Source organism: Chlamydotis macqueenii, chromosome 18, assembly GCF_036417535.1.
Source record: "Chlamydotis macqueenii isolate bChlMac1 chromosome 18, bChlMac1.mat, whole genome shotgun sequence".
In the NCBI taxonomy this organism is placed as follows: Eukaryota; Metazoa; Chordata; class Aves; order Otidiformes; family Otididae; genus Chlamydotis; species Chlamydotis macqueenii.
In genome coordinates this window covers 140,994-156,389 of record NC_141573.1, presented here as the reverse complement: position 1 = coordinate 156,389, position 15,396 = coordinate 140,994, and the positions used below count along the sequence as shown (strand labels likewise).

Sequence of the window (15,396 nt, the reverse complement as noted above, 5' to 3'; positions counted from 1 at the left end):
GTTGGAGGTATCCTGATGGGCTGAGCAAAACTAGTAGCAGAAGTACACAAGAGCACTCAAACAAGGGCAGGCAGCCAGAGACAGGGGAGGAAGCAGTGCTCTATTAGTTGAAGTGTTGGACCACGTGTACAGATTGAGGTGTGGATTGTGTAGGCCATACTGAGTTACTTAAGGCAATGAAGGTTTAGGGCACAGTGGCAGAAGCAGTGGGTTCTACTTGTATTCGTAAGAGGGTAAGCTCTGTTGATTTCTGCTTAAGTACATAACCTTGTACATGTGGAGGAAGCTGCAGTGCTGGTACGGCAATGGAAACTTTTTTTTTTTTTCTACAATGTTGGCCTTTGCAGTAGGAGGCAGGCCGAACATAGGGCCAGAACTGTTCACAGCTGAGTAAGAGACTTTACATGCCCTTGATTTTCACCAAAAAGAGTAGGTGTGGGTACATAGAGGGAACAGTGTAGTGTCTTGGAATGTCATCTACCAAAGGCTGGCTGCGGGTCAGTGTTACTCCTTTCCATCAGTAGTTTGCAAATCATGGGTTATTACTCACAGCTCTGGCGAGGATGTTGCAAATCTGCCTGTCACTCAAGCTTTCTGATCAGGACTAATCAGACTAATTTGTCTTCTCTCTGGTCTTGCCTTGTGATGACCACTAAAGGTCTGAGCATAGTATCTTGTAATTCTTTATGGCAATGTGTGGCCATTACATGGTTTGTCAAATGCGTATAACTAACACAATTAATAAACCTAAGTCAATTTCCTTCCACACACCCAAGCCCAGCACGGTCTTCCAAAAGTTGATGGCAGCGCAGGTCTTTGAGGTCTTGGTTGTAACAGTTGAAATATAAAAACCTGTTCCTCTGCATGCTTCGGTACAGCCAAAGGCATTAATGAATCTACCAGTCCTTTTTGGTAGCCTTATGGATTGCAGAACTGGGGATTTGATTTGTTTGTTTTTTCTTTTATTTTGAAAGTAAAACCATATGAAGAATCTCTTCTCTCACTCATTTTTCTTTTGTAAATAAACTTAAAAAAAATTAAAATTGTGTAATTTACATATGGACTTGCATTGTTTAAACTGTAACTGCCAAGTAGCTGTAGCATACAATTTATTTGGTGTACTAAGCAGTTAGGTATTTGTTCTACGTGTTTAAAAAGAGGCAGCTGAATGTTACAGGGCACAGTAATTCCAGCTGAATGTTTCAGGGTTCTTTTCAAAATCTTTTGATGGAGCACTCTGAAGTACTTTAGTTCCGTCTCACTTTCAATTGCGAGTTTCCCTGGCGGTTCAGCAGCGACTCTCCTGGGCAGTGCAGCCGGCCAGATGCCCCTCCTAATTACGTAACACACACACAAAAAAACCCTAGTCAAGTGGTAGCTGTGTATTTCGGAGACAGATAATTTAATTATATCCGTTCACGGCTCTGTGAGTTAAACTCATGCAAAAGGAACATCACATACTTTTCTAGTACAAGCATTTAAATTGGATTTATGTAAATGTAAACACATCTTTTTAGCATAAAGTGAATTAATGAGATGTGTTCTTTATTTTTCATTTTACTCTAAAGAGGTTTATGCTTTACTTTCAGCTTTATTGTCCAAGCAAACAAGATGTGCAGCAGCAGCAGCACAAGGGCTGTTGCGGTGGATCCGTGAGTGTAGATGCTGCTGCCGGTACACCCTTGTCCTGCAGCCTGGCAGGGGTGAGGCTCCCTGCAGCAGCGCTGAGAGGAAGGGGGGAGACGTTTTCCAACACCAGCAAGAGTTGTTATTGTTATGCTGTGAATGTGTTCAAAATAATCTCAATTATTCTTAATATTGATTTTAAGTGTTCAGATCGCTCTAGCTTTTAAAGATATGTTGTATTTTGGGCTGACCTGTTTACCTAGAATCCTCCTTTAGCTCAACTGCTGTCCTATCCCTTGTTCTGACTGAATTCCTCTGCTTTCTTCTGTGCTATTTTTTTTTTAACCTGCTGAAGTACAGTTTGGGATTTTTGTTTTTCAGGTGTCTGGTTGTCGGCGTCTCCTGGTGCTCTGTAGATCCCCCAGCCCTGGTTTGCCTGCCAGTTGTTCAGCATACTGAGGGTGAGGGCCCAGCCCTGTGTCCGGAGGCTCCCAACTCTCTCTTCAGCGAGTGCCCCGCGGTGCAGCAGCAAGGGCTGGCCGCTGAGGAGAGCCCGGGGCCAACGGGGGCCAGGGACGGTTGGTGCCCCGGGGAGCCTGTCCCGGCACAGGGGTGGAGGAGGAAGGTGGCAGGGCAGAGCCTGAGCGAGAGACGTGGCACCTACAGGGCGAGCGGTCTGCGCTTACTGTGTCTGTCATAGTAAGTGTAAGCAGATATTATCTGCCATCTAAGTAGAGATGATGTGTAAGTGTCAACAGAAAACAGAGTCTAAATGGGTATCATTGTAAGTAGCCATCGAAGTCTAAATAGAAAAGTCTAAAAAGGTATTGGAGTGTCACAGTACAGAAGTCTAAATAACTAGCTAGCCTAAATAGATGCGTAAGTGTAAATGTATGGAAGTGTAAATATACAAGTCAAAATGGATATTGTATATGAAGTGTAAATAGATAATATATATGAAACGTGTGTAAATAGATATGTGTGAATGTCTGTGCTATGTAAGGTTGTTAAAATGGAAAGAAACCCTGATTGCAGAAAAGATTTAAAAACTTGCTCCCTCCCATCTCTACTGAAGAGAGAAAAGTGCTCTCAAAAGCTGCCCCTTCTCCTTTTCCCCCCTTTTCCTCCTTTTCCTATTTCAGTTTGGGGCCAATGCCCCAACATGGGGACTTTCACCTGCGGGGCCGTGCACGCAGAGTAGGAGCTGCCAATGCAGCACAAACGTACCCCAAAACTCTGAATCTGGGTCTGCAATGGGGTGGGGGGGGAACACAATTTAAATCCGTTTTTGGGAAAAAAAAAATATCCTAATTTGAGGCTCCCAGGGAAGCCAGATCAGCCTGGATTTGTGCAGCTGGAAAGCAACCCCTCACATTCCCCCACTTTCACGCACAAAACCAAAAGCAAAAATTGCCAATTTTTATGTTGTGGAAAAGTGCTGAAAAAAAACCCAAATTGAATATGTTGGCAAAATGCCGAAAATCCAGATTTTAATGTTATGGTAAAGCAAAAAAAGAAAAACGCCACCTCATTTTGGGGACAGTCTGGGGTGAAAGGCTGTCAGATGGAGGGACAGTCCTGGGGATTACCCTGTGTGGATTACCCGGTCTGAGTCAGTTACCTGGAGCGGATTATCCGTTGCGGGTCATCCCAGGTGAGTTGTGTCCGCTGTGGATTATTCCAAGCGGACCCCCGGTGTAGGTCATCCCCACACATGTCCCCTCATGCACCTTTCTACCCACACCCCCTTGTCCGTCCCCATCCATCCCCACCTCGTGTCCGTCTCTCCTGCCCCACTCTGTGTCTCTGCACCCTCCCAAATGCTTTCCACTGAAACATTCCCCTGTGACTGGCCCCCCCACACCCCTACCCTCCTGTCTCATGCCCTCACTCCCCCCTCCACCCCTGCTCTGCCTCCCCGTATTTGACCCTGCCCCTCCATAACCCCTCTGCCTGCAGACCCTGGGCCTGCCCCCCACACCCCCAAACTGACACCTTCCACCTGCTTCCCTGCACCTCACTCCCATCTCAGTTGTTTTAATTGATAATTTGCAATTGTTTTCAGTTTTATCACTTCTCTTTCTGGGGGTTTATTGTTCTGTCTTTGTTATTTTTTTACTCTTTTTCTCACAAGTGATGGTGGTGGTTTGTTTCTTTTTAATTATTAAACTGTTTTTATCTCAACCCATGAGTTTCCTCGCTTTCACCCTTCTCATTCTCTCCCCCTCCCACAAGGGTGGGGGCAGTGAGCGAGCAGCTGTGTGGTGTGTGTTTGCTTGCTGGGGTTAAACCACAACACAAGGTGAGTTGCCAGCCTTGCCTGGCTGGTGCTTTAGGCTGCCCATGTTATTCCCACCATCTTGATAGCCCCGCCTCGTTCTTCATTCCTGCTTTACAGCGCCTTTTGCTCCATAAGCAGCAGTACTTGTGCTGTGCAAACGTACTTGTCCCCCAGCTTCGGGGAAGTAATTTTGCCAAAGACAGAGCAACAGGCTCGGTACAATCCACAACAATTCTGCCTCTCAAGGCACCTGCAGGCCCCTTTCTCTCGCCTCTTACTCCAAAAGCCTTTTGCATCAAAGCGAGATGACAGCTGGATTTCTCCCAGCGCTGTATTTCAGCTGTGTTGCTGGCTGAACACGGCTTGTGGGCCAGCAGGTATTTAGAGGGGTCTGAAACAAGGAGACAGATCATTGAAGTGATTGTTTTAAGGAGGCAAATGAGGCAGCCAAAGGCACTGAGCTACTCGCTGTGCAGTGGCAGAACAGCCCCTCCAGCCCCGCGGTGCTGTGTGTGGCAGGCAGCACAGTGACGCTGCGACGCGTGCTGGCAGGAGCGGCAAGGAGCGCAGAGCTCCAGTGCGGAGCGGAGATGGAGCCTCCAGGGCTCTGCGGTCACTGGCTGAGGCCACCGGACACAGCAGCGCCTCTGCGCTGTCCGTGCTCCGCGTCAACTGCAGGCGCTGGAGGGGAGGGCGGTGCCATCACGCAGCGCTAGAGCCACGGGGACGCTTTTTGGTACAGAGGCCACAAATGTCACTGCCCAGGCTGCGCGGGGGGAAGGGGCAGCCGTGCCCCGGGAAGGGGTGACCGGCTGCGGACGGTGCGAACGGGAGGGAGGAACCGGCCGTGGCTCGTCCGGCTGAACACCCAGGACCGGAGCGGTAGGGGGCTGCTGCCACCTGGTGACGGAAAGCGGGTACTGCAGCTCGGAGTTGCGCATGCGGAGTGCTCTGCTCTTCTCCTGGCAGGAACGGTCGCCCGACTATGCATGCCCGGGTGCCCGGCCACAGCCGCGCATGCACATTGCTCTGTCCCTCTCCTGGCAGGCACAGACATTACAATGCACATGTGCGTGTGCCGGGCCCATAGAGCGCATACGCATTCCTCCGCCCTTCTCCTGGCATGCATAGACGCCGAAACGCGCATGTGCCGATGCCGGGACCTCAGAGAGCATGCGCAGTGCTCTGCCCTTCTCCTGGCAGCTTCAGCCGGCCGACTGCGCAAGCGCAAGTGCCGGTCCCGACTGCGCAAGCGCGAGTTCCGGAACCGCGTCGCGCATGCGCATTGCTCTGCCTTTCTCCTGGCAGCTTCAGCCGCCCGACTGCGCAGGCGCAAGTGCCCACACCGGGCCGCGCATGCGCATTGCTGTGCCCTTCTCCTGGCTGCTTCAGGCGCCAAACTGCGCAAGCGCCAGCCCCCTCCTTTTGTGCATGCGCTGCGCCCGGGAGCAGCATGGCGGTGTGCGGCGAGCGGGTCTCGGCGGCGGTGACGGGTGAGTACCGAGGGCACCCGTGAGGTGAACCAGCCCCTTTGGCGGTTGCAGCGCTGTCTCTTGCCCGCTGCCCGCCCGGGGTTGGCAGCCCGGGGAGCCTCAAGCCGCCCACTTGGAGGCGAGCCGGGCGAGGGCAGCCCCGGGAAGTGACCCAAGAGCAGAGAGAAGGGAAGAGGGGCAGGAGGGGGACCCCCCTTGACGCGTGGATCAAACTCTATGACTCGGAGAGAATTACAAAGCAGGCATGTTTATTCGGCGCCGGGTGCGTGGGGATCGCTCCTCCAACAGCACACACAGTGACGGCACATTTTACCAAAAATTTATATGCTGCAGGTATACATATCCATAGGATTGCACAATACAGACATACATGTGCATGAGTGAGGCGGGGTTATGAAGAAAACACTTGCGTTAGCATTTCAGATCTGTCTCTGGTGGTCGTTCGCTTCTTCAGGGGTCTTTTCTTCTCCTAAATGAGCTTTAGTCATTCACCCATGCTCTCCTTTCACTTGGTGATTTCAGCAGTTTTCCGACTTCTGACCGAATTTGTGGTGGAACTAACAATCCATCCTTTGCTAGACGTATTAGTCCTTGACAAATACCAGTTTCTTGACAAATACCAGTCCCTGATAAGCTTGAGTTTCAAGGCAAACAAGATTCCTAGGCATTGTCTAGCAGACAGTTAGTCTCCTAAATCAAGCAATATTTAGCAGACGGTTAATTCCCTGTATCAATTCCCCCCTTTTCTTTCCCCTAAGCAAATTCTTTTGCTGTTGAAAGTGGTTCATTATATTTCATTACTAATTTTCAGGCCCATATTTGTTCAGCAGGCTTCTTCAGTTTATGCCAAAAGGTAAGATTTATTACCGTTAATATTGCTGTGACTATCGGTAGTATCAATATCGGGTGGGTCAGTATGTTTAAGATCTCGGTCGCAGAAGGGGAATAACCCATGAACACATCCCACCAATAGTGCTCTCTGTCTGACTTCACTCGTTCCATTATTTGGTGTATTTTTTCTGCATCATGTTGGATAGTAATTAAAGTCTTTCAGCCACTTTCCTGGGCTTGCTTTATCAACCTCTCTAAATTTTCATGATGTGGTAGTTCCCTTACCAGAACAAGAGTCATTCCAATAGGGGTGGGCTGCAAATCTTGAATCAATTCATTACTAGATCATATCAATTGAGCAGTATAATTAAAATCACATCCTGTGAGACTAGCAAATTACAGATGCAAATATTTGAATGGTTACTCGTGTCTGCTATTAGGTCATCGACTTGTACAGAATCACAGAGAGTCCCTCAAACAAACACGTCCCATACCCTTGTAAGTTACAATAGTTTCTAGGGTCTCATTGGGGTGTATCTCAAAATGACAAACATTTTGTTCTGTATCCAGAAAAATATCCTGCCCTTTTATGGTATTACCTTCACAAATAAGTCCCTGCTGGTCTCACACAGCACAGGCCTCGACATCAATAATTTGCCATTTTTTCCCATTTTTCATAGCCCATACCCTATGTTCTACGGGATAAAGTACAGTTCCATGGTGATTTAATCCTAATGCAACAATCAGATATCTATTATACACCAAGGCTTTAGATAGAGTTAGTACAAAAGCTGTGGCTGTGTTGCTAGTAGGGTCAAAGGTAAAATTAACTAAGTGCCACCACGACTGGGATTTCCTTTCAAATTCAGTTGCATTATCCCAAATGACCTTTTGGATTTCTCTTTGGCAGGATTCCATCCTCTCCTTCCCTGATGGTTGCAGCTGCTATTGATTGCATCCATAATTGGGCCTGGATACAACAGAGTGCTTTAGAAACATTAGTTTGAACTAGGTTTAATGCATCTACAATTAATTCAGTATAACAATTTTTACAGTAGAATGTGGTCCTCTGTCTGAGAAGATTATTGTAGGAATCCTGAATCTCAGTACAATTTCTTCTAGTAATGCTTTAGTTACCTCCCCAGTTCGCCAGAGCTCCCCCCGAGCCTCCCCCAGCCCCGTGCAGCTGCCCGCCGCTCCAGCGCGTCCCCTGAAGCCTGTCCCGTAGCACCGGGCCACGCCCTGCCCTGAAGGCTGTGAGGGGGGACCTCAGTGTATCTGGAGAATCCCCTGCGGCAGCAGGCGCTCCGGCCAGGGGCCGCGTGCGGTAATAACGGTCGCTGCTTCTTCTTTCCCTCTCCCAGAGGCTGTGCCAAGGCTGTGGCTGTCCGTTCCTCCCATGGGAATGCCATTGATTGCGCTCGCCTCAGGCTTGTGTGGGCTTTCTCTGCCCGGCCTCGCTCTCCTGGCGGTGTGGGAGCAAAAATGAACAGATGGAGCACTTACTGCCTGTGGAGAGGAGCTGCTGCAGCTGAAGCTGGAGAGGCCACAGAAAGGTAAAGAAGAAGAAACCAAAGGCCAGCCAGCCAGCAGCTGCCTCCCACTGCAGGCCAGAGAGAGCCTAGCCTGCCTCTCCGGGTGAGGAAGGATCCCTCTTTGTACTCTTCAGCAGGCCAGACCGCCAGTGCGCACTGCACAGTCTGTACGTGGAACCTGAAGCACAGTATGGCCACGTAGTGCGTAAGCGAGCAAGCTTATGTGTCTAGAAAGCTTTTTGTACAAGAGCTGTAAGACACCCACGTATTCTCTTAGGTGGAGGACAGCTGAGTCGTCAGAGTTACAGAAGAGGAGAGAAGGGGAAAGCAGCATCTGACCTGTCAGATTCTCCCACCAGTGCTGGGAGTGAGAGCTGTGGTGAGTCCCCGGCCCCTGGGGCTCTGCCTCCTCTCTTGTGCGTCCCTGTCCTTCCCTGCCGCTCCCCTGGCCCCCTACCTTTCCCAAGCTGCTGTGATTTGTTGTTGTTATTGTTTCCCTCTACCTCTCCTCTTCTCTCTATTCTTCTATCCTGTTCCCCCTTTCTCTCTCCCTTTAAATCTCTTGTTCTACCGCTTCCTTTTGTTTTTATCCCTGCACTTTTGTTCTGCTCCCTCTCCTTCCTTTTTTCGTCCTCTATCTCCATCCTGCAGCCCATTGCTGTTTTTGCCTTTTCCATCTCTTTGTCCTGATCTGCATCCGTATTCTCCCCCTGACTAATTTCTCCAGCCTGTTTTCTGGCCTGCTTTTCTTTGTGCCTCTGCCTTCCTGCCCTGTGCCTCTGCCTTCCTATCTCTCTCTTCCCTTTATCTTTCTTTCTCTATCCCTTGCACACTGTCACTGTTTTTTTTTTCTGTTCTGTATCTCACTGTCCATGACCTCCTCTGTGCCCCTGGATGTGTTTTCAGCCCCTGAATGCAGAGCTGATGGCTGAGGACAGGCACAGGGAAGGGGGTGATGTGCTGTGGGGCTTTGGCAAGGGCCCCTGCTCCCGATGGGGCTGGATCTGGGGCAGCCCCAGGTGGGGCCAGTGAGGCTGAGGGTGGGGCTGGAGCTGAGGCAGCTGCAGCCAGTGAGGCTGAGGATGGGGCTGGCCCTGGCCCTGCTGTATGAGGGGCCTCCAGCTGTAAAGGGGGCTGCCTGGGCATGCCTGCCTGAGGGCACTGAGGAGTGAATCACAGGCAGGTGCCTCCAGCAAGGAGTGGCTGGTCCATCTGAGCCCTCCCTGACAGAGCAGACACCAGGATGCAGTGCCAGGAGCTCTGTGCCTCTGTCGGCCACGTGTGCGAGCCACCATGTTCTGCTGCAGAATGTAGCTCTGGTAGAAGTTAGGTAGCATGCATGGTCTTGCTAGAAATGAAGCGTAACCCTGGAGCATTTGTTTTCTTGTAGGAAGCTAAAGCAGGTAGCTTTTAATAATGTTGTTGTTGCACGTAATGACATACTTTCCTAGTTAGCTTGGTATGACACCTATTTTTTTTCTACCTACACCCCAGAAAAAGTAAGTTGAGCTTTGCGTGCCTCAGCATCTGAAGCACCACAAGTGGCAGTTGCAGCATCAGGTTTCTTGGGAATGAGTGGCGCAGGTGAGCAGAGCACTGCGGCGCTTTTGAGGAGGAGAGTGCCATAGAAGAGATTGGTGGTAAGTGGTGTGATGTTGAAGGGCAGTGCTGTTTGGTAGGTTTTATTTTTGGGGTTTTTTTTTGCAGATGGTGATGAGGAGCTGGGCGAGCACAGCACCATCTTAGTTAGTGTGGGGTTGTTCTTTTGAGGATGGAATCTGATTTCTGGCCCTTTGAGAGCTAAGTTGAGGGACCACAGCCGAGGAGGGAACAAGGTTGAAAACTGCAGGGAGGGTGTAGTAAATTGATGGGAGGAAGAGGGCTCCCTGGGAACAGTCTCTCTCAGGAAGGTGAAGGGGGAGACGTTACTGGTCAGTGTACGCTGGGCAAGAGTGTTGCAGCCTGTGGTGGTCTTTTACGCAGTCTCTATGCTGGATAATGTTTGTGGGCCTGTAGATGCGCTGGCAAGGGCCGGCGAGGAGCAGCACGAGCTTTCAGTGCTGGCGCTTTTGGTGTGGGAGCAATCATCCGGTGTTCGTTATTTTGAGGCCTTTTTTCTGGTGGGTGGCTGTGCAGAGTTGATGGTAAAAGTTGGAGTGCTGGTTGTCCAGGAAATCCCGGAACCCTCCTCTGCATGGAGGCAGGTCACGAGGACAGAAGGGTTGCTGTGCTCCTTAGCACAAATATTCAACTTGGCACGTATAGGGTGAGGAAATCTTGGCTGTACTGAGGGTTGAGAAAACATAGGTAGGCATCTGTGTCTGTCCCCTAGGACAGCGGTTCTAGTGAAACTAAAGCTGCCAATGAGTCAAAAAAAAGGCAGGGTTCTCTGAAAAATGCAAAAGCTCTAAAGGCTGGTATCAACAGTTGTACCAGAGGTGCTGCAAAATATTATTTCCTTCAAATGGTTTTAGTCCTGACAAATCTCGCCCAGAAACGAAGATTTAGATTCCTACCTAGCTTTAAACTAAGGGGTTTTTCCCTCTCTCTGCTGAATGTCTGCTGCCAGCATTTCACTGTGGTCGCTCTTTCTTCAGCCATGAAAGTATGAGACGGATGGAAGGGAGCCGTAGCGGTCTGCAAGTACAAGGTACGTCTGTGATGCGTGACTGCATTTTTCCTAAGGGACTTGCCGCATGGATTTTAGAGTGAATGTTAAGAATGGGGCGATTTTCCTTCTGTAGTCTTTTAACTAAATATTTAGACACAAATAAGAAAAAGCAAATGAGGTGTGTTCTGGAGCATGTTCTGCCCATGGAAAAGTAATTTGTATATTATGGACAAGGGAAAAAAAAAAGCCACTCCATTTGGGGAAAGTTGGTGTGACCCAGTGGGAGACAGAGGGGTTATCGCTGGGGATTATGCATTGTGGGTCCATTGTCCGGTGTGGGTCATCTCGTGCAGGTTATGCCAGGTGAGTTATCTGCTGTGCATTATCCTGCATGGACCCCCTGCTGTAGGTCATCCCTATGCATGTCTCTCCTATGCACCTTTCGTCCCACACATACCCATTGTCCTTGCGTGTCCGTCTCTCCCTCGTATCTGTCCCCCACTGTCTCTGTTTCTCAGCCCTCCTGACGCGTGGATCAAACTCTACAACTCGGAGAGAGTTATAAAGCAGGCATGTTTATTTGGCACCGGGTGCGTGGGGGATTGCTTCTCCAAAAGCACGCACACTGACAGCACATTTTACCAAAAATGTATCCGGTGCAGGTACACACATTCCTAGGATTGCACAATACAGACATACATGTGCATAAGCGAGGCGGGGTTATTAAAAAACCACTTGTGTTAGCATTTCAGATCTGTCTCTGGTGGTCGTTTACTTCTTCAGGGGTCTGATCTTCCCCTAGATGAACTTCAGTCATTCACCCATGCTCTCCTTTCACTTGGTGATTTCAGCAGTTTCTTAACGACTTCTGACCAAAGTTGCAGTTATCATGTCCTTTGCAGCTCCTGTTATCATGTCCTTGAGGAATACCAGTTTCTTGACAAGTACCAGTCCCTGATAAGCTTAAGTGAGTTTCAAGGCAAACAGGATTGTTAGGCATTGTAGACAGTTAGTCTCCTAAATCAAGCAGTATGCGGATAGTTAGTCTTCTAAATCAAGCAATATTTAGCAGACAGTTAATTCCCTGTATCACTTCCAAATGCTTTTCACTAAAACACCCCCCCCCCCCGAGATTTTCCTCCCTTGTGAGTTTTTTTTCCCCTGTGTTTTGCCCGTTGCGTGCCCTGCACTCTTGTTTTGTGTCCCTGTTCGATGCCCCCCTTTTTGGTGCTGCCTCCCCATAACCCCTCTGTCTCGGGATCCTTGGGGCACTGCCTGTGTTCCCCAACTTGCCCAGTGCTCCCCATCCCCAATTTTAATGCAGATTGTTTCCATTCTAAAATGAAAACACTCTAAATGTTTTCATTAGAAACTTACAAGTGTGTTCATTTGTATCAGTTGCATGTCTTGGGTTTTCTTTTGCTGTATTTTTTTTTTGTTCCACTTTTCCTTACCAGTGGTGGTTGTTTTCTTCCTTAATATTAAATTGTTTTTATCTCAAGTCACAAGAATTGTCACTTTGACCTTTCTGAGTCTCTCCCCATCCCACAGGGTCAGGGGCGGTGAGCAAGCAATTGTGTACTGCCTAGTTGCTGGCTGGGGTTAAACCATGGCACAAGGTCAGTTGCAAGCCCTGCCTGGCTGATGCTTTAGGCTGTCGATGTCATTCCTAGTGTCTTGACAGTTTGTCTTTGTTCTTTGTCGTTGCTTTTTAGTGCCTTTTCCTCTTCTGTTTTGGGCAGCAGTGGTTGTGGAGCCGCTCCAGGTAGCCACTCTCTCAAGGGCAAGGGGGTGGCAAAGCCGCAAGCTGGTGCGCAGTCCGGTTGGATGAAGGCAGCCACCTATCACTGTGGATCGGTATTCCGGAAGATGTAACTGAAGGCTGTCTGACTGGCAGTTGCCTCCCACTCTGTGCAAGAGACAGCCTGCCTCTCTGGGTGAGGAAGATCCCAATTTGACGGCTGCCGCAGTCTAGATTGCCAAAATGCACCGCAGGGTCTGTACACATAATTTAAAAAGGGGGCACGGTCAAGTACTGGGTGAGCGAGGCTACGTTTCTAGGAAGCTTTGTCTCATAAGAGCTGTAACGCATCCCCCTCTTTTCTTAGGTTGGGGACAGACAAGCAACTGGAGTGACAGAAGAGGAAGGGAAGAGAGGAGAAAGAAGGGTCTGAACTGGCAAACCCTCCCTAGAGCGCTGCAAGCTGCAGTGAGTCCTGGGCCCTTGGGGCCTCTTCTCCCCTCCTCTCCATCTCAGGGCCTCCTTGGCCCTTCCCCAGCTGCCTCTCTTTCCCTTTTTCTTTCTCATGCTGCTGTAATTTTCTTGGCTTTCCTGTATCTCTCTTCTTGTTCTATTTTTTTTTGTTTTCTCAGTCTTTCTCTTTCCCCTTCTCTCTCTTCTTGTACAGCACCCTTTCTTTTTCTATTTGGGCTCTTGTTTTCCCCTCTCTTCTTCCTTTTTTTCCACCCTCTGGCTCTGTCCTGCAGCCCATCACTGTTTTTTCCTTTTATTTCCCTTTATTCTGGCTCACATCCTTTTTTTTTTTTTTTTTTTTTTTCCTTTGCAATTTCCCTGGTCTGTTTTCTGGCTTTTGTGTCCTCTCTGTGCCTGTACATGCTGCTCTGAGTCCCTGCCTTCCTGTCTCTCTCCTCCCTTCCCTTTCTTGCTTTATCCCTTTGTCTTGCTTGGTGTTGCTGTTTTTCTTCCATTCTGCCTCTCACTGTCCTTTTTCTCCTTCCTGTTCATCTCTTGCTGTCTCTGGGCCTTCTTGCTGTTCCCTCGCCTGTTTTATTAAGTTGATGTGCCTTTGTAGCCCTTTCAAGATCTAAGTTTCTCCAACCCTTGTGCTTCTCACGAGTACACAGTCTCTCTCTTTTTGTTTTGTCTGTCAGCCTGTCTTGTGCCCTGTTGTGTCGTTTCTCACTATGTTCCTTTGTCCCGATCCTTGCTTGTATTCATGTTCTCTGTCCTCCTGACAATCTAAGGTTGATGTTTTTTTCCCATCTCCATCCTGCTGCTGCTGTTTCTTTTCTCTGCCGTCTCCATGTCCCTCTTTCTGTCTCTTTTCCTTGGTCAGTGCTTTTTTTCCCTTTTTTGTCCAGATCTCACTCCTATTTTTTCCTGGTTTTGTCCTGTTGCCCTGCTTCCTCCTACTTTATTTTCTGTTTTTCTCTCTCTGTCCTGTTTGCTCTCCTGTCTTTTCTAACTGTATTCCCCTGTTCAGCTGGATGTCTCTTCTTTCCTTTCTTTTTCCCTCACTATCTTTTTTATTTCTTGGTCTTTCTCTCTCAGTGCTCATGACAGTTGATTTTTCCTCCAGAGCTGTCCTGCTCTCTGTTCCTTTATTCTCTCTCTGTCATTCTGTGCTGCTCCCCATGGTTGTTTTTTAATTTCTCTGTCACGGTCCTGCAGGCCATCGTTATTTTGCTTTGCTTCCATTCCTGTGCCCTGCTTTCTGTCTTTGTTTCTCCTTGCCTTTGTTCAGCCTCCCAGCATTTTTTCCTTTCCCATTCCATCTCTCTGTCCTGCTCCCTATCCCTCTTGCTGTCCCAAATCTGGGTTTATTTACCCAGTGCGCAGTACGCCAGGCTTACGCACAGAGCAGAGGTATTTATTTCTGTAATTTCTGCACGGAGATGGGTGCTAGGGGCTAAATCCACAAAGCTAGCCCACCTGGTTATAATGCTCGGTTTTAATTCTACATTCTCTGTCTTGCAGCTGCACGCTATTTGTTTGTTTCCCCTCCATCTCTCTCTGCCTGCGGCTCCCTACCTGTCTTGTAAGCCGTCACTGTTATCTTTTTTGTTTCTCCATGTCACTCTGTCTAGCTTCCCAGTCCCCATTTTTTAATTCTTCCATCTTCCCTGTATGCCAGTCGTGTTCCTATTATTTCACATTGTGTTCTGCCTGGTTCTCTGTCCCTATTTATCCATTGCTCCCTCTCTGCCCTGTGGCCTGTCGCACTTGCCCATTTAATTTCTGCCTCTCTCTCTGTCCAGCTCCCAGTCTCTGGTTTTCCATTTCCTCCCTCTGTGCCCTCTAGCCTGCTGCATTTCTCCTTTATCCAGCTTGCTGTCTCTGGCTCGCCGATGACCCTGATTTTCAGTTTCGACCCTGTTCTTTCTGTATGCATTGCTATACTGTTTGTTTTCCAGCTCTCTTTTTTCCAGGCTCCTTGTCCCTATTTCTTAATTCTTCCCTCTCTGCCCTCTAGCATATAGCTGTATGGTTTGTTTTGTGTTGTCCCCTTGCTTTCACCTTTTTTGTCCAACATTTGATATCCTGGCTCCCTGTCCCTGTTGTTTCATTCCTCCCTCTCTGCCCTGTTCATCTTATATTTTTATCTTTCTCCATCACTCTCTTGCTTTGGCTTCCTGTGTCTAGCTGTCTTTACCTTCCTCCCTGTCATGTGCCCGGCTCAGGTTTTTCCTGCATCTCCATCCTGCTCCTCATCCTTCTTTGTTGGTCTCTGTCCTGCTCCCTCTCCCTCTTTCTGCTGCCTCTTTTCCTCTCTCTCTCTGCTGCTTCTTTGCCCACCTCTGTCAGGCTCCCTGTCCCCGTCCTTTTCTCACTATCCTGTTCCCTGCCTTGTTCTTTCTCGCTATACCCCCCTGTCTGGCAAGCTGCCTCTTTTCTTTTCTCTTGTAGTGTTCTGCGCCCTGCTCTTTGTTTTTGGCAGCCTCCAAGTCTGCCCGGCAGCCTGGTGCTCCAGGAGACAGCCGACCGACCATATGTTTCCCACTGATCTGACAAGCGTGGCTCCTGGAATGACTGCCAAGGTGTCCTGGGGACATGGAGCGGGGATCAGATGCTGCAAGCTCAGAGCAGACTCGCTGCTCGGACTTATGTGCGTGACTGAATAAACACTCGCTGTCTCCTTTGACTTCATGGCTGCGTTTCTGCTCCCTTTGCCCGGGGCCATGGGAGGTGAGGAGCCCAGGGGAGGAGGTGATGCAGTGTGGGGGTCAGGCGATGGCCCCCAGTTCCTGCCGGGCTCCAGCTGTGGGCCGGGGCTGGAG

The 15,396-nt window shown here is 49.2% G+C and overlaps 1 protein-coding gene across 1 annotated transcript; it reads left to right on the top strand.

Annotated features, from left to right (window-relative positions):
- Positions 1-2,788: 2,788 nt before the first annotated feature.
- Positions 2,789-15,260, top strand: LOC147598400 (uncharacterized). The gene is made up of 15 exons (XM_086762625.1): positions 2,789-2,823; positions 3,244-3,280; positions 4,877-4,976; positions 5,111-5,178; positions 5,216-5,400; positions 6,212-6,253; positions 7,596-7,787; positions 7,901-7,929; positions 8,044-8,145; positions 9,291-9,350; positions 9,474-10,416; positions 11,929-11,996; positions 12,093-12,373; positions 12,486-12,586; positions 15,026-15,260. The coding sequence occupies exons 1-11, from the start codon at positions 2,789-2,791 to the stop codon at positions 9,533-9,535; spliced, it is 912 nt and encodes a 303-aa protein (XP_086618751.1). The 3' UTR covers positions 9,536-10,416; positions 11,929-11,996; positions 12,093-12,373; positions 12,486-12,586; positions 15,026-15,260.
- Positions 15,261-15,396: the final 136 nt, after the last annotated feature.